The sequence below is a fragment of the Plectrocnemia conspersa genome, unplaced genomic scaffold, assembly GCF_051122295.1.
Source record: "Plectrocnemia conspersa isolate PC_06_02 unplaced genomic scaffold, ASM5112229v1 ptg000011l, whole genome shotgun sequence".
In the NCBI taxonomy this organism is placed as follows: Eukaryota; Metazoa; Arthropoda; class Insecta; order Trichoptera; family Polycentropodidae; genus Plectrocnemia; species Plectrocnemia conspersa.
Genome location: NW_028277175.1, coordinates 25833743 through 25850821, shown reverse-complemented (window position 1 = coordinate 25850821; position 17079 = coordinate 25833743). Strand labels below are relative to the sequence as shown.

The 17079-nt window shown below is 29.6% G+C and overlaps 4 protein-coding genes across 8 annotated transcripts; 1 reads left to right on the top strand and 3 right to left on the bottom strand.

Moving 5' to 3' along the window:
• Positions 1-941: 941 nt before the first annotated feature.
• Positions 942-4821, bottom strand: Taldo (transaldolase). The gene is made up of 7 exons (XM_088196735.1): positions 4662-4821; positions 4210-4333; positions 2077-2184; positions 1833-1964; positions 1639-1764; positions 1340-1568; positions 942-1271 (listed from the first exon to the last, which is right to left on the bottom strand). Exons 1-7 carry the CDS (start codon positions 4723-4725, stop codon positions 1095-1097), a joined length of 960 nt encoding a protein of 319 aa, XP_088052861.1. The 5' UTR covers positions 4726-4821; the 3' UTR covers positions 942-1094.
• Positions 4822-6585: 1764 nt separating this feature from the next.
• On the bottom strand, positions 6586-9979 carry LOC148230083 (uncharacterized). Its single transcript, XM_088196729.1, has 5 exons — positions 9917-9979; positions 9697-9761; positions 9548-9623; positions 9386-9477; positions 6586-9297 (listed from the first exon to the last, which is right to left on the bottom strand). The coding sequence occupies exons 1-5, from the start codon at positions 9939-9941 to the stop codon at positions 7042-7044; spliced, it is 2514 nt and encodes an 837-aa protein (XP_088052855.1). The 5' UTR covers positions 9942-9979; the 3' UTR covers positions 6586-7041.
• Positions 9980-11083: 1104 nt separating this feature from the next.
• LOC148230082 (uncharacterized) lies at positions 11084-13403 on the bottom strand. Of its 5 annotated transcripts, none has more exons than XM_088196730.1 (5): positions 13307-13403; positions 12871-12935; positions 12732-12807; positions 12567-12658; positions 11084-12505 (listed from the first exon to the last, which is right to left on the bottom strand). In XM_088196730.1, the coding sequence occupies exons 1-5, from the start codon at positions 13332-13334 to the stop codon at positions 11159-11161; spliced, it is 1608 nt and encodes a 535-aa protein (XP_088052856.1). In that variant the 5' UTR covers positions 13335-13403; the 3' UTR covers positions 11084-11158. The 5 variants fall into 5 exon arrangements, with proteins under 5 accessions (XP_088052856.1, XP_088052857.1, XP_088052858.1 ...); XM_088196731.1 differs by having other exon boundaries at positions 12630-12658; positions 13307-13393; XM_088196732.1 differs by having other exon boundaries at positions 12732-12820; positions 13307-13370.
• Positions 13404-14861: 1458 nt separating this feature from the next.
• On the top strand, positions 14862-16175 carry PIG-P (phosphatidylinositol glycan anchor biosynthesis class P). The gene is made up of 3 exons (XM_088197092.1): positions 14862-15027; positions 15097-15225; positions 15538-16175. Exon 3 carries the CDS (start codon positions 15624-15626, stop codon positions 16128-16130), a length of 507 nt encoding a protein of 168 aa, XP_088053218.1. The 5' UTR covers positions 14862-15027; positions 15097-15225; positions 15538-15623; the 3' UTR covers positions 16131-16175.
• Positions 16176-17079: the final 904 nt, after the last annotated feature.

The window sequence follows — 17079 nt, the reverse complement described above, 5'->3', positions numbered from 1 at the left end:
GTTCCTATCATTTAATTTTTATATTTTATGAGTTTTTATTTTAATTATGTATGTTTATATATATTTATATACATATGTATTGAAATAATACAATTTTTGTTTTCGACCATTGTGACACATTGGGTTAACCTGTTCGGCTACGATGGTCTTAATTTAATCTAAATAAATAAATAACAAAAGAATATTTAATAAATAAATTTAACCAACAATATAAACATAAAATAATTTTCTGTTTCTAATAATGTTATTATTTTTCTAATAAGTTTCTAAATATTATTATATAAATAAATATATTGCATTATGCTGGTACTGAACATGATTTAATAGAAGTGTTATTTATGGGTTTAGCCACATAGTGACACACATTTAGAAACGATTATTTTATCGCCCTAGGCCGTGTTTGTTTTTCGAAATTAAAGTCAGGGTCTGTTATGCAATAAAAATTACATTGAATTAAGCTGCCATTAGATGGAAGAAAAAATCTATTACACTAATTATGAAATGTTTCTTTCCTTAAAATACCTTGCGATCAACATAGCTGCCAGTTATAAATTCAAAACTTCAAGGGCAGAAAAATTAACCTACATTTCTCACAAGTTTCGTTTTATGAGGTGTACGGAAGAAGACGAAACTCGAAATAGAAAAACCAATCAAAACATTGATTCATATTTAAAAATAAATTTCTCTTATCTAAACTTTAATTTGAATGATTGTTATTAAACCCCCTCAAATATTCTAAGGATTATTTACGAGAATATTCCAACATACGTACATCTTCAATGTTATTCTTAGACCTGAAAATATTCCGTCTCAATAGAAAGTAGAAATATCTCCACAAAATATCTTATACAAACCAATTGGTTTGCTTAATTTAAATTTTAAAAATAATCTCTAGAAAAGCTCACTCATCGAAAGGAAATGTGTTAAAATTAAACTCAAACTTCTAATCAATCTAATTTATTACAAGAGATTTTTAAAAAAGATCAATTATATATACGTACAAAACAGGAATGTAAAATAGAATTAAAACTTATATATATATATAAAATATATCCCATTATAAAATATATGATTGAACTTTCGCATTAGAAAAATTACATCTTTGCTCTCAAAACGTCTTCGAGTTTACGAGCGTCGGCTGCAAACTTTCTGATGCCATCGGACAACTTGTCCGTAGCCATTTGGTCTTCGTTCAAAGCGAAACGGAATTCAGCCTCGTTATACCTTATTTTCTCGCACACATAATCCCTGCAATTTACCGTTGTCAATTTCTGAAACAATTCATTCAAAATATTCACCAGTCCAATCGTAGCTTAAATATTATTTACTCATAACTCACTTTTTCCAACGGCTCCTCAGAAGCCTCCAACTCCTTCAACAACTTGGGACTTATTGTCAAAAGATCACAACCAGCCAGTTCGCGAATCTCTCCAATGTTTCTGAACGAAGCGCCCATGACTTCGGTCTTGTAACCATACTTTTTATAATATTTATAGATATGCGTGACGGATATTACTCCAGGATCTTCTTTAGGAGCGAATGATTTTTTATCAGTGTTTGCAACATACCTTTTAAAACAAGAAATAATTATAAAAAAAACTATATTTATATTTAATTAACAATTTATTAAATATTTACCAATCCATAATGCGACCAACGAATGGAGATATCAATGTTACATTGGCTTCTCCGCAAGCGCTAGCTTGACAAAACGAAAATAAGAGCGTGAGGTTACAGTGAATTTGGTAACCCTTTTCCAATTCCCTGTAAGTATTGATTAAAAGGTATTAGATATTATATAAAATAAAAAGTAACATTATATATTGTAGTACTTTGCTGCTTGAATTCCTTCCCAAGTAGAAGCAAGCTTGATCAAAACACGTTCTGGGATAACCCCATTATCTTTGTATAGGTTTATCAGCTTTATGGCTTTTTTGATCATTGCATTTTTATCGAAAGATAACCTAAACCATTCAAAACATTGAAATGAGCAAAAAAAACAATTATTTGCAGAAATTAATTCATAAACTTCAGTTTAAAAGTTTCTTATGTATGGTAAAAACGACAATATGTTACCTAGCATCGACTTCAGTCGATACTCTTCCTGGAATGATCTTCAATATTTCAACACCAATAAGGACAGACAGTAAATCCATGGCTTCAGTCACCTGATCATCCTTTGTACTAAAAATAGAAATCAGACATAATATATGAATTAAACAGACATAAGGATAAAACATACTAGTTGTTTTAGATAAGGATATTAGAGACTGACTAAACCTTTGAATATATAGTCAAAACCAAACACAAACATATTTTTTTATGTTCGATACAAAACACTTGACTGACGGGACTGACTTTAATCTGCGAGTCGGATAGAATCAACTTTTTGATCTCTGATGTTTAACGACAAGTTTTGTAGTAACTACCTGCAAAAGCTACCATCTATGGAATGAATATTTGTACTAAATAAAAAATATATTACTACTTTATTTTTTCTTTTGAATAGAGACCAAAACTTTTTGTACACACACTCTGTAATTTTTTGTTAGCGCAACAAAGCCATAAATTATGTATTCAATTTAATTAAACCCATATTAGCTGTTATAACCTGCCAACAACTGTAGTTTAAGGTCCTATGAAATTTCTTTGTACAAAAAATATATTGCTTTAAATTAAAATTAATATATTTCAGAAGTAAATTAATTGGGTTTCAATTTTGATTTTAAATGACCCATAAATTGAAAATTATTGATAAAATCATTTTAACAGATCAGCAAATATCTTATTGGAAGATTGTAAACCAATCGTCACTGTCTTCAAAATTTGTTTGATAATCAAAAATAATATTATATATAAGCAGATTTCACTGCTATAGGTTGTGCAGCATATGCAACTGGTGAAACGTGATGCTATTTTTGACCAAGGATATATTAAATCAGTTATAAACAATGCAGAAGTAATATATAATTTTAAACACGATGAGCAAGTAAATATATATCTAGATAGAATGTTTATTTAAACAATAAAAATTACTGCCTATATCCCACTACATGTATCTGCCGATAATACACACATGTTCCTAATTATTCCACTGGTTTTTGAATTTAAAAATTGCAATTAAAAGATTTTATTAATTGAAAATAAATCAACTATTTTAGATCTAAAATAAATATAAATGACAATGAGATTGCGATCTGTTACTGTACATAAATAATATATTCACACATTACTGACAGTAAGCCAATTAATTGTCTTTCTTCCAATGGCATTTTATCTATTGACTATTTAACAACTTTTCTATATAAAATATTGTAGTTATGAGGTGATTGAAGGTGTCAATAAAAAAACTGCGATGTTTTGATGAATAAAAATTGTATACAATAAAAATGTTTTATGAATTCGCACACACTGCGAAATCGTGCAAAATTTGCCTGTGTATAAACAACTCAATAGCTTAGATTATTTTGTATTGCAACGTACTAAAATATGTTTCAGTAACCATAAAAAGCCTATTGATGATTTTAAATATGTGCGTTTAATATTTTTTAGTTATATATTTATTTAAATTAAATTAAGACCATCGTAACCTAACAGATTACCCTAGGATTATACTTGATAACATTTTTTAACCACAAATACTTTATAATGACTTAATGATAATTAAAATAATATATTTTCAATATGAAATGGTTCGTATTTTTCCGGTCAGAATTTTAATACAGTGGTGGTCAGAATTTATATTAAATGGTAAGAATTATTTTGACAGATTTTTTTCTGTATTTTAATCTCAAGGGGAGTATTATGTTGAGAGATGGTCAAAATAAGAGTTTGGTCAACTTGTTTGGCTGGGCTCACAACATTATCAGATGTCAACACATGCCAAACTTGCTCTCTCACGCCGCTCTGTCGCTATTCCCGCTTCGTTCGTTGCTCTGAATACCTTCGCATCCTACATACAATTAAATAGATTCGGTGAGTTATTCGTGGGGTGTTCACTGTTCTGACCAACAGTTTACATAGATGCAAGCGAGATAATTTATTCCCCATTTATTATTTATAAATGTTATAATTTTTGTAATTCACATAATCGTCATATATTTTTAATTCTGCCCGTATGCTATTTTTATTCTAAACCTGAATAATATAATAAAGACCAAGGTGTTTGTCATTTTTTTTGTTATTTGTTATAATTTAAAAAATACATACGTTCCATTTTCTTTTCCATATGCAATTGCCTTGTCGATTAATTTGCTATACTGTGGCAATTGGGCAGCCGATAAAAGAAGAGAAGGATTCGTAGTGGCTTCCAAGGGCTTGTAAGTTTTCATATCTAAAAAAACAAAAAAAATCAAAAAAATGGATAACGCAGATTTATCATCTACAAATCAGAATTGTTTATTAGCAATCAACCTTGTTTTTATGCACATCATTCTCGAAGGTGACCTTTTGTGATTCAAAGTGCTTATCGTTGATGTTTAAGTTATAACGAAGGCACACTTCACCGCAAATTGTTTACGGCGATTGATAAGTGTATCAAGGTTATGGAAAACATGTGATCGTATGATTTGGGGTCATGTCTTTTTTCAATAGCAAGTGCCTTTCTAATTCACGTGTGTGATGTTTGTTTTGAATATTTTATAGGTTATCTGAAGAGTTACCTTCGAAGTCACCGGTGTCGGCGACGACTTTGGTCATTTTCCTTAACTGCTCGAGGGTAGTCATGGCTATGGTGTAAGTTGGTTGACGATAAAACGAACCGTAGATCTTGACAGCTCACTGTGAAGTGATCGCCGGCAACTTTGACCGTTGCCTTCAGTAGTTAAAAAAACTACCAACAACTAATCATTAAAACGGTAAGCGAATTGAAAATTAAAATATAGTTAAATGACGATTCTTTTTACTATTGAATTTTTCAAGTTCCGTAATTTCTGTAAAATTTAAATAGCTGATGTAAGGCTTATCTTATAAGAAGGTAATGCTTCGGTCAAAGGCATAGAGTAAACAAATAATATATTCCTTTACTCTATGGTCAAAGGCCTAAATGGCACACAATTTGCCTTTTCAGCCAGCAAAAATCTTTTAAACTCAAACACTAAAAGCCCGGTCACGTTCATTATTTTATTAATATGTACATTATTTTAATTTTGATAATATTGAAACACCAACAGTATACTAGTTAGTTAGTTATTTTTTTATTAGTTAAAAGCATTTTAGTTAACAGCTAAGCACACACACGCAGATCTGTCCAAGCTTCGCCACAAACACAAATTGTCTGAACTCGGACACCAGTCTTATTGAACATCAGCTTTAATGTTTTTAGATGATACTGCATTTCAACTAAAAACAATAATCAATTACAAGATTTACAATTATTTTTAACACATGAATTTAGTTTACAATACATGATGTCTCACTAACTTTGATAAAAAAATGTCAAAAAATATATTTTCAACAGTAATAATATAAAGTGACAGGTGGTTCATAAAGTAATAAAACCTTATCAGCAAAATCTTATTTAGATATTTTAGACGATATACCTACCGATGGCGGCAACTTTGGTACAAATTAATAAAGGCGAATGGAAATGGCTCGGGTCATATAATAACTGAAGAAACAAATTTTAACAAAAAATACTGTAAGTCATTGGGTGCGGGTAATACGATTGTGATACATTTTAATTACCTTTTAATTGACCAGAGTGGAGAGTGGAGGGCTGCATAAAAAACATGGATATTTCTATCGATATTGTAAACCATATTTCACATAGATACTTAATAAATTTTTAATAGTGATAATAACTTCAATTTTAGTGTAATTAAAACTATATTTTTTATTATATATTAATGAATGTAGTATTTACGTATATAAGAGCATCAATAATCGATACTTGTGCATTTTAAATTTATATTATTTTTTTTATTGTATAGAGATATAATAAGAATCTTTTACATGGGCATTCTTTTGCAACGGGACATTAAGTAATAAAACCTTATCACTAAAATATTATTTTAGACGTTGGCAGCAACTTTGGAGCAAATTAAGAAAGGCCCAGGTAATCACTTAAGAGACATATTTTAACAAAAAATACTTTAAGCCGTCGTTTTCCCGCACAGACTCGGATCTGCGTGTCTGTGTCCAATCCGTTCGTCCAGACACATTTGTGTTTTTTCACACCACACACGATCGGATTTGTCACAAAGTTTCAGTATACTATTGATAAAAAAATAAGAGGCAACTTCTTCGTAATCGCAAACTTAAGAACTATGGTTGTTGTCCTTGGTTATTACATATAAAAATTAAAATACAGTACAAAAATTAATTTATTCGTTTTGTGGGGGGGCCATTTTTCGACCACTGACGTGACACCGGCGGAGAGCAGCACATTGTTTTGGTGGACCTCGATGAGAAGACAATGATCGGTGGTGCCTCGTCCACCGTTCACTCGCATATGTTTTAATATCAAACATCTAAACTATTATCAACTTTTAATAAAATACTACTGTTGCGGCTCAATCTGTGAATAATTGCCACAAATTATCCACCAAATTATCATTATTTAAAGTGTAGAAACAATAAAAAAACTTTTATGCTAGTATTATTGGATAACATTTTTTTTCTTTTATTTACAGCCAAATTTTTGTAAAATTAATTTTACAATGTCTTGAACAAAAAATAACACATAACTTTTGATATCTTGTGAATAACAATTTTTAGTCATATTAATATAAATTTATATTATACAAAATATATCCAATAATAGTGAAACTTTGAACTATTATACATACTATCGGCCACTTTATGGAAATGTTCAACTTAGTAGTTACATGCAAAATTGGTATTTTACTAAAATAGTCTTGCAAAAATTATATATGTACATACAAGCTTCCATTTTAAGTAATTCGATCACTTATATGATTAGTTTACAGCACCTTCCTGTGGGATATTCACCGATGTTATGAATTCCGTAGGCCAGAAGCATTGTTTACTATGAACTTTCATACGCTGTGATAAATTGTTTTTAATTTTATATGTTTTTCCTCATGTTCCACATTCAAAATCTTGAACATCACAATGAGTTCTCTTATGGTGTGAAAGACTGCTGATGGTTTTAAATGCTTTTCCACATATATCACATTCACAGTTATGACCATCACTATGAGTTTCCATATGGTGTGAAAGATTAGTTTTTGTTTTGAATACCTTTCCACATAATTCACATCCAAAGTCACAATCATCACTATGAGTTTTTATATGTTGTAAAAAATTGTAATTAGTTTTAAATGCTTTACCACATTTTTCACACTCAAAGTTACGAATATTACTATGAGTTTCCATATGGTGTAAAAGATTAGTTTTTGTTTTGAATGCCTTTCCACATAATTCACATCCAAAGGCACGATCATCGCTATGAGTTTTCATATGTTGTAAAAGATTGTAATTAGTTTTAAATGCTTTACCACATTTTTCACACTCAAAGTTACGAATATCACTATGACTTTTTCTATGATTCGAAAGAATGTTGTTAGTTTTAAATGTCTTTCCACATATTTCACACTCAAAGTTACGAATATTACTATGAGTTTCGATATGGTGTAAAAGATTAGTTTTTGTTTTGAATGCCTTTTCACATAATTCACATCCAAAGTCACGATTATCGCTATGAGTTTTCATATGTTGTAAAAGATTGTAATTAGTATTAAATGCTTTACCACATTTTTCACACTCAAAGGTACGAATATCACTATGACTTTTTCTATGATTCAAAAGAATGTTTTTAGTTTTAAATGTCTTTCCACATATTTTACAATGAAAAGCACAAATATCTCTATGACTTCTCCTGTGGCGTGAAATACTACTGTTAGTTTTGAAGGTTTTTCCACATGTTTCACATTCATGATCATGACCGCTGCTGTGTGTTTCCATATGTTGTGAAAGATTGCCTTTACTTTTAAATGCCTTTCCACATTTTTCACAATCAAAATCACGAACATCGCTATGACTTTTCATATGATACAGAAAATTGTTTTTACTTTTAAATACTTTTCCACATTGTTCACATTTAAAAATATAATAATCACTATGAATATTTAAATGAAGTATTAGGTTAGATCTCGTTTTGAATAATTTTCCACATATATCACATCCAAAGTTAAGAGAATCGTTATGAGTTTTCAGGTGAACTGAAATGCGGTTTTTAGTTTTGAATGCTTTTCCACATTTATCACATTCATAATCATTGGATTTTTTGTGGATTATCATATGCTGTAAGAGAGTACTTTTTGTTTTAAATGATTTTCCACATATTTTTTTTTTACAATGAAAGTCACGGACTTCACTATGACTTTTCATATGTCGTAAAAGATGTTGTTGAAATTTAAATTTTTTTTCACATTTACTACATTCAAAATTATAAGTATCCGTATGAATCTGCAAATGTTCTGAAAGAATACGTTTAGTTTTGAATGCTTTTCCACAAATTTCACATTCAAAGTCACAAGCGTCGCTATGAGTTTTCATATGTTTTAAGAGATTATGTCGAAAATTTACTTTTTTCCCACACGTATTACATTCTAAAGAATCGGAATGAATGTGCATATGCACTGAAAGATTTCCTTTAGTTTTGTAGCGTTTTCCGCAAATTTCACATCCAAAATCACGGGTCTCAACATGAATTTTCCTATGGTGTGAACGACTACTATTAGTTTTGAATGCTTTTCCACAAATTTCACATTCAAAGTCACGAACTTTGCTATGAGTTTTCATATGTTTTAAGAGATTAAATTGAAATTTTATTTTTTTCCCACATATACTACATTCTAAAGGATCGGAATGAGTGTGCATATGCACTAAAAGATTTCCTTTAGTTTTGAAGCCTTTTCTGCAAATTTCACATTCAAAATCACGGGTATCAACATGAATTTTCTTATGTTGTGAACGACTACCATTAGTTTTGAATGCTATTCCACATATTTCACATACAAATTTATGATTTTTGTCATGAGTTTCCATGTGACGTGTAAGACATGTTTTAGTTTTGAACGCTTTTCCGCATTTTTTACATTCATACTCACGAATGTTGATATGAGTTTTCATATGATGAACAATATTCATTTTAGTTTTAAATACTTTTCCACATTTTTCGCATTCATAGTCATAGGAATTTCTATGAATTTCCATATGTTGGTTAAGATTGCTTTTAGTTTTGAATGTTTTTCCACATTTGCTACAATTAAAGTTATAAAAACCACCAAGCTGAACAATGCAAGATTTTTCATACTCTTCTTTTCGTTGTCCCTATAAATTTATTATATTTTATTAGTTAAATTAGTTATAAGTAGGCATATACTAGGTACGTATAAATAATAATCAATTTGACTATTACTTGTGTTTCCAAAGTATCTTGCAAAATTTGGTTAGATAAAATATCCGCATCTATTATATTTCCTTTAAGTATATCTTTTACATCGTGTAATTCTGAAATTATAAAATATTTAATTTAATTATGTCAAAATGTTACAATATAAAATATATAAATAATTTTAACCTATCTCGAACATGTCGTCTTGATTGTGCACAGTATTATCTTCAGTGTTGTTATATTCTATTTTTACATCTTTCAACTTAAATAAAAAGCAATATTTAGGATGGTAAGTGTTTTAAGAGTTACATGTATAGATATTCTATTTTAATTACCTTAACTCTACATTCGATTGTACTAACAGAATTAAATGTTTCTTCGTTGTTTTCAATGTCCGGTTCTGCGAAGATAACGTATAAAATTATGAAGTAAAAATATTTTATTGTCACTTTTTTAATTTTAATTGAAAAATTCAATTTTTATTTTTAAGGGGGACTAAAAATACTTTGTGTGTATGCGCACACATTAGATTAATAAATTAGATTAATATAATACCCGTTTTTATAAAATGATGCGCCATTGTAACAAGTCAGCATTGACAGATGTCAAATAAGCAATAACTTATTGTTTTGGTCCAAATATGCATATTTTTGAGCAGTCAAGTTAAAAGTAAAAGCTATAAAAAACGCATCTATCAACATTTTAAGGGGTAGTATTACATTTTAAATATTATATAAATATAATATTAATAAATCTTTCTAGCAATAAAAGTAAACTTTTAAGTTAATACAAAAAAGTATTTTTTAATTTGGTAAAATAATTAAATATGTTTATATTTCAGTTTTACTATAGACTTACTATATTATATAATTTATTGTAAATATTTATTTGCAACATGCGTTACGACGGGGTAATTTAAGTAGTGAGACGATACTAAATTGCAACCAATCACATCTAATTTATTAATTATAAAATAACATTTCAGCTTTAGCGGATGGCAGATTTAGATGGCCAATTTTACATATATAAAAATCTTGTAAGAATCCTTAGGTACAAGACAAGTTATATAAAAAAAATATTGAAAAAACATTATTTATCTAAATTAAAAAGAATAGTAAGAAATTATCCAAAAAATATTTTACAATAATTTAGTTTTAGTAGTATTTATTCGCACTAAGAAGGAAGAGTAACAAAAAAGCTTAGTTCTAAAAATCTCTAGAAATTATTAGTTTATCTCATCTCACTTGCTTTGAGTGAGGCAAATCGTCAATAGTTTACTTTTATAAAAATTCTGTTAATTTTCATTTGACTTATTAATTAAAAAAACGCATAAACTTTATACAAATTAATCTTAACCTTGCTATTTAACATAGATAATTATGTATTAAATTCATCAATACTATATAATATCCGTTTTCATCAAAAAAGAAGCCCACAATGATGAAACTATATTTTATTTATTGCCTCTACTAGACATTAAACATAATATTTAAAAAAACATTCACCTTGAAGAATTATTAAATATCTCAACTAAATTATTATCATCTACTAATTTATAGTTTAAAATATGTTGATGCTATTTAGAAAGATACTAATCGTTTATGCGAATGTTTATCGATTTTTTATTGGTTAGTTTTGAAAACATGCAACAATAAACTCATACTCCAAGGACTTCTGCTGATTTTATATTGCCAGGTAAATTTATTAAGGAATAACACAACATAAAATTATTTGAGTATATTTCGTCTCTAAATATTACTACAATTGTATAGTACATATATTTGTCTAAAATAATTATTATCTAAGTTTGATTAGTAAATTATTATTCTTAGTTTCAGGCTTCTGGTTCGAAACAGATTGCTCAATATGAGTTTTCATATGCTGTAAAAGATTGTTTTTAGATTTAAATGCTTTTGTACATATTTCACATTCAAAATCACGGACATCGCTATGACTTTTCATATGGCGCAAAAGACCGCTGTTAATTCTGAAAGCCTTTCCACATTTTTCACATTCAAAGTCACAAGCATCGCTATGACCTTTCCTATGATTTGAAAGACTGTAGCTTGTTTTGAATGCTTTTTCACATATGTCACATTTAAACATATTGCCATCGCGGTGGATTTCCATGTGGTGTATAAGATGAGTTTTAGTTTTGAAAGCTTTTCCACATTTTTCACATCCATGGTGACGAACGTCACTATGAGTTTGCATATGGTGCGAGAGATTGTTTTTAGTTTTAAATGCTTTTCCACACTTTTCACATTTAAAATCATAAAAATCAGTATGAATATTTAAATGATTTACGAGGTTGAGTTTCATTTTGAATGCTTTTCCACATTTGTGACATTCAAACTCACAAGAATCTGTATGAATTTTTAAATGATTTGAAATACTACTTCTAGTTCTGAATATTTTTCCACACGTATCGCATATAAATTCATGAGCATCACTGTGTATTTTCATATGTTGTGAAAGAATGTTTTTGGTTTTATACGATTTTCCACATTTTTTACATTCAAATTCACGAGCGTCACTATGAGTTTTCATGTGACGTATAAGATTATGTTGAAATTTGAACTTTTTATCACATTTACTACATGAAAAATCATAAGAATCGGTATGAATGTGAATATGTTCCGTGAGAGTCTGTTTAGTTTTGAATACCTTTCCGCATATTTTACATCCGAAATCGCGAGCATCGATATGTGTTTTCATATGTCGTAAGAGATTATGTTGAAATTTTAATTTTTTTCCGCATATACTACATTCAAACGTAGAAGAATCGGTATGAATGTTCATGTGAACTGACAGATTTCCTTTAGTTTTGAACGCTTTTCCACATTGTTCACATTTAAAGTCACGAGCATCGCTATGACTCTTCTGATGGTGCGAAAGACTACTGTTAGTTTTGAATGCTTTTCCACATTTTTTACATCCATATTCACGAACATCATTATGAATTTTCATATGGTGTATAATACTAATTTTAGTTTTAAATACTTTTTCACATTTATCACATTCAAAGTCATAGTAATTTCTATGAATTTCCATATGTTGTGAAAGATTGCTTTTAGTTTTACATTCTTTTCCACATTTATTACATTTAAGTTTATAAGAATCGCTGTGCTGAATGTGTTGTTTCTAAAAATAATTTACTAAATGAATAAATATTCATATTTGTACAAATATCAAAGACTATTACTTGTGTATCCAAATTAATATTCAAATTTCGATGAGATGAAATGTCAACACATGTAGTACTTACTTTAAGTATATCTTTAACATCGTGCACATCTGAAATTATAAAATAATCCATAATTTAACTGTGTCAAAATATAATTTTAATCAATACATAAATAATTAAAACCTGTTTCGAGCATGTCATCTACATTGTTTGTATTATTTTCTTCACCGCTATTATATTCTGTTTTCACATCTTCCAACTTTAAAATAAAACTTGAATGTATTTTTAAGGGTTACGAATAACATAGTTATGATTCATTTACCTTAACTTTACATTTAATTAAGTTAGCTGAATCGAACGTGTCTTCGATGTTTTCAATATTTGGTTCTGCAAAGATAGTGTAAAATTATTATCATGCTACTGAGGGATTTCGATAAACAATATCAGCGTAATGGAACGAAGTTAGTTTTAAAGGCATTAGACATATTTAACTAACAGGTGTCTGTTTGCTATATTTAAAACTAATTTCAGAAAATCTTAATTTAACGCAATAACAATAAATAAATTACAAGGGCAGACGCTCAACGTGAAAGGCATCGATTTGCGAAAGGAATGCTGCTCTCATGGTCATTTTTATGTCGCAATGTTAAGAGCGGAAATTGCAAAACAGTCAATATGTACAGCCAGATAATATAATCATAGTTTATGGTTGAGTTTTATAGATAGTGAGTTTAAAATAATAATATAGATTAACATACCGATTTTAAAAGAATATGGAAACTCCATTGTAACGACACAACGTCGACAGACGTCAGAATAATAACTATCACAGGAACTTGATATTTTGGTCCAAGCAGCACGAAATTTTGAGCAGATTGAAAAAAGGTATATATAAAACTAATAATGTTTGTATTTTGCAATTATTATATATGTTTGTGAAAGAAAAATTGGCAACATTCAAAATCACAATTTTATAAGAGAGTGAAAAAATATGATAAAAAGTTATTAAAAATTAAAATTAAAAAACCTAGATTTTAAAATAAATAAAAATAATATATATAAATGATTAATTTTTGTTGTGAACTTGTAAAAATTTATCTTGAACTCGTTATAGTAATTTCTATTAATAAAGTCTAAATTGCAAACTCTGATCAACCAATCTCTTTTCGCTTGACCTATTTTAGATATACGTATGTACATGTGATCCAATTCGAGTTGCCTATGTTGGCACACTGTAAATCAGAGAGGTGTTATTAATCACGAGTGCTTAAAGTGACAAATGTTAGGTTGCAGCAACACATTTACGAAATAGATCACTTAACAACCGCTCACTGCGTTAAATTTGTTTAAGTGTTATACATAAATAACAATTCTGTACGAACTGTGTATCGAAATTATGGTCAATTATATCATCCTACTGAATGAACAATTCGCAACATAGTGAAAAAATGTAATGAGGTTGGAAGCGTTGAAGATAGGGTAAGACTTATGCATCATCATGGCACCCGTGCAGCAGAAAATATTTTTTCTGTAACTGAAAGTATGGCTAAAGACCCAGAATTATAGAATCATCGGCCCTTTGGTGTATTTTGAATCTGTACTTGCACCTACACCCATATAACATTCAGATAACACAAAAAGTGAAAGCCAGAGACCATTGACAGCGAGGAATATACATATATTGGGTGTTCGAGCAGCAGGAAGTTAATGCTGATTTTTCAAAGAAAATCTTCTTCTTTGATGAGACACATTTCCATCATGCGATTTAATGTCGCTAGATTTTTTTGTGGAGTTACGTTAAGAGTCGTGTCCACGCCGACAAACCCGCATGTTAGAGCATCTAAAAACCAATATCTGGCAATTTATAGCATTGATTCCGCCCGAAATGTACGAAAAAGTCATCGAATGGATCAGGTGCTGCAAAAGGTCCAGAGGCGGGAATTTAATTTAAATTATTTTTCATAATTAATAAAATACATCAAATATTCGATTATTAACAAATTATAATTCAATCAATGCATTTTCCTAATATAGTTCGTTGTCTCGCTTATTCATGAAGTGGCAATGCTCGATTCAAGGTTTTTCGTCTGGGTAACATCCAGTTATAAATGTTAATATTTCTGCTTATTTCGCACAAAAAAATATTATATAATATTACAGTAGCTGGTTATCAACTCCTACCATACGATGTATTGGTTTAGTGTGCATGTTTTTTGTATAAAAAGTAGAAGCTGTAGCGTACATTGCTATATATCTTACACCAAAAATAATAAAAAGTTTAGAATTTAAAAATATTTTTTAAACATTGTATATAATTTTTGTAGATGTACATACATTGATAAGCGTTGTTTATGGTAACACTAGAAACGTCAGGTGTGATGGGACATAACCTCTTTGATAATAGACTGTGTTTTCTTTTTGATTTACATTAATAATTATAATTTCATATCCAATGTTCAAACATGTCCGACTATGATATGTATTAACTCTTTTTGTTTGGAATATTAAATAAAATATTCAAGTTACATATGCACTTTGTTTGTTATAGAACTACAGAACTGACATTCCCAAATCATAGGATTACTGAAATAGTATACAATGTAATGAAGGTGGACGGCGAGATAAAGAAGAGCGCAGTTAAGAAAACCATCACGATAGGCTTTAAAAAACTCATCATGTAAACAAATATCAACATTTTTTTCTAAAAATAAAGGTTGTCCCCTGTGTCATTATCATCAACACTTCCGTTTATTTTTATTTGTAATAATTTCTAAACCGAGTTTCGTTGCAGTTCACTATAAAAATTAAGCGAGTCATGTTCTTAACTAAGATAATTTTTATTATTCCTTAGGCAATATTAAACAACATCTTGTGCTTCTTTTGAGATTTAAAACTAATAGACAAGTCAATATTTATTTTACTACTTTCCGCTTCTGGGACAACCTAATATAAAAAATATTACATCTAATGTATTATTTAATACTTTCAGAAAACTTTACGGCACCGACCTGAAAGTCCTCCGCGTGAGCATAAAATCCATCCTGAGCAATCTCAGCCTGGTTTTAGAGACGATTAATGCGTTCGGTCCTCCACTCTCTGATACATATGAACCGTAAAATGCCCGAACATACACCAGCTCCCACGTACGCTCGCTCCATTTACGGATTCGTCGTCTTTCTAGCTTGTCGAACTTTCTTCGTCGTGTACTTATGCTGGGCGATAATTCCAGACGAATGGTTGCATAGCATGAACATATATTACTATCCTCAAAAGTACTGGGCTGTGGCAGTTCCGATACAGCTGCTGATGGCGCTTGCTCTGTTCGCTTTCGTGATATATCCTTCTCTAAACATGGCCATGACTCCGAGTGTGTACAGCATGGATACCATTGAGGATAATTATTCACTGAAGGGAAGAAACGACGACTTTGATTGCGTGAAGAGTGATTATTGCGATTGTGAGAATGAGGATTGCTTGGTGGTCAACGGAAAAGTCGATATAATGGAAGGCATGAATGAGCGGATTCCAACCGTCGAAGACTTGGATATGAGACTTGTGTCGGAGATTCTTTATTCTGAATAATGTACAAGTATTTTAATGTTTTAATAAATATATTTTAATAATTTATGAATTGATTTTTTACTGATTGTGAACCTCTACTCTTTATGTATTATATATAATATTTTTTATCAAATTGTAGCATTCAAAACAAAATTAAAGACTTTGTCTCCATAGTTAGTGAAACATCTGATTTGCATTGTGATATATTAGTAAAAGTATGTGACAAATTTTCCTTACGAAAGAAAATGGTTGTCTCGTGCGGAGGCCTGCCGAGAGGGAGGGGGGGAAAGGAAAAATTCCTGGGGCCTGTTCTCCATGAGGGGCCCAACTAGAAAAAAATCATAGTAAGAATATACTTATAAAAATGTAAAAACTAAACTACAGTTATTTGAGATGTACCTATATACTGATGTATTTCCTTTATTAAGTTCCTTTAGCCCTTTTTTATACATATTATACAAGAAATAAAAAGAGCAGAACATTGCCTTCAAAAGAACCCACTTTCTAGTAGTACTTTCATAATAAACATTATTATTCAAAGAGACAGGTTGTAGTTTTCTGACACGGCTCTGTTTGTGGGACAACTTTGTTTACAAATTATTGTTTACTTTACTGCTTTTTAAACGTTTAAAAATTATTTGACATGAAAGGAAATATTCAACAAATATAAATTAATAGCAGTAAATTTAGGAATTCGATCTGAAATTTCAAATCGAATATCTAAGGAAGAAGCAAAGAAATGACGAAAAATCAGCAACAGCACCAGCTAAAGTATATACATTTAATGTTTTTATAGATTGCATTATTGGTAATTTGACAACTAAATTTAATGCAGCAAAATAAATAAATAATACATTCAGTTTCATGTGATCATTCCTAAAAGAAAATCTAGAAAAAACAATCTCGAATTTAGTCATTTCTGTAAAATCATATCAGAATACATTTTTACCAGTAGATATATATTTTTACC

Bases quoted from the DNA above. Each gene is read 5' to 3' on its own strand.
- Taldo (XM_088196735.1), bottom strand. From the start codon at position 4,725: ATGACTACCCTCGAGCAGTTAAGGAAAATGACCAAAGTCGTCGCCGAC. The intron at 2,185-4,209 runs GTATGTATTTTT...TTCTATTTTTAG, and splicing joins TATGGAAAAGAAAATGGAAC to TACAAAGGATGATCAGGTGA. The intron at 1,765-1,832 runs GTACTACAATAT...CAATACTTACAG, and splicing joins GAAGGAATTCAAGCAGCAAA to GGAATTGGAAAAGGGTTACC.
- LOC148230083 (XM_088196729.1), bottom strand. From the start codon at position 9,941: ATGGCGCATCATTTTATAAAAACGG. The intron at 9,478-9,547 runs GTTAAAATTATT...TTATAATTTCAG, and splicing joins AGACGACATGTTCGAGATAG to AATTACACGATGTAAAAGAT. The intron at 9,298-9,385 runs GTAATAGTCAAA...ATAAATTTATAG, and splicing joins AAGATACTTTGGAAACACAA to GGACAACGAAAAGAAGAGTA.
- LOC148230082 (XM_088196730.1), bottom strand. From the start codon at position 13,334: ATGGAGTTTCCATATTCTTTTAAAATCG. The intron at 12,659-12,731 runs GTTTTAATTATT...TTATAATTTCAG, and splicing joins AGATGACATGCTCGAAACAG to ATGTGCACGATGTTAAAGAT. The intron at 12,506-12,566 runs GTAATAGTCTTT...AATTATTTTTAG, and splicing joins ATATTAATTTGGATACACAA to AAACAACACATTCAGCACAG.
- PIG-P (XM_088197092.1), top strand. From the start codon at position 15,624: ATGCGTTCGGTCCTCCACTCTCTGATACATATGAACCGTAAAATGCCC.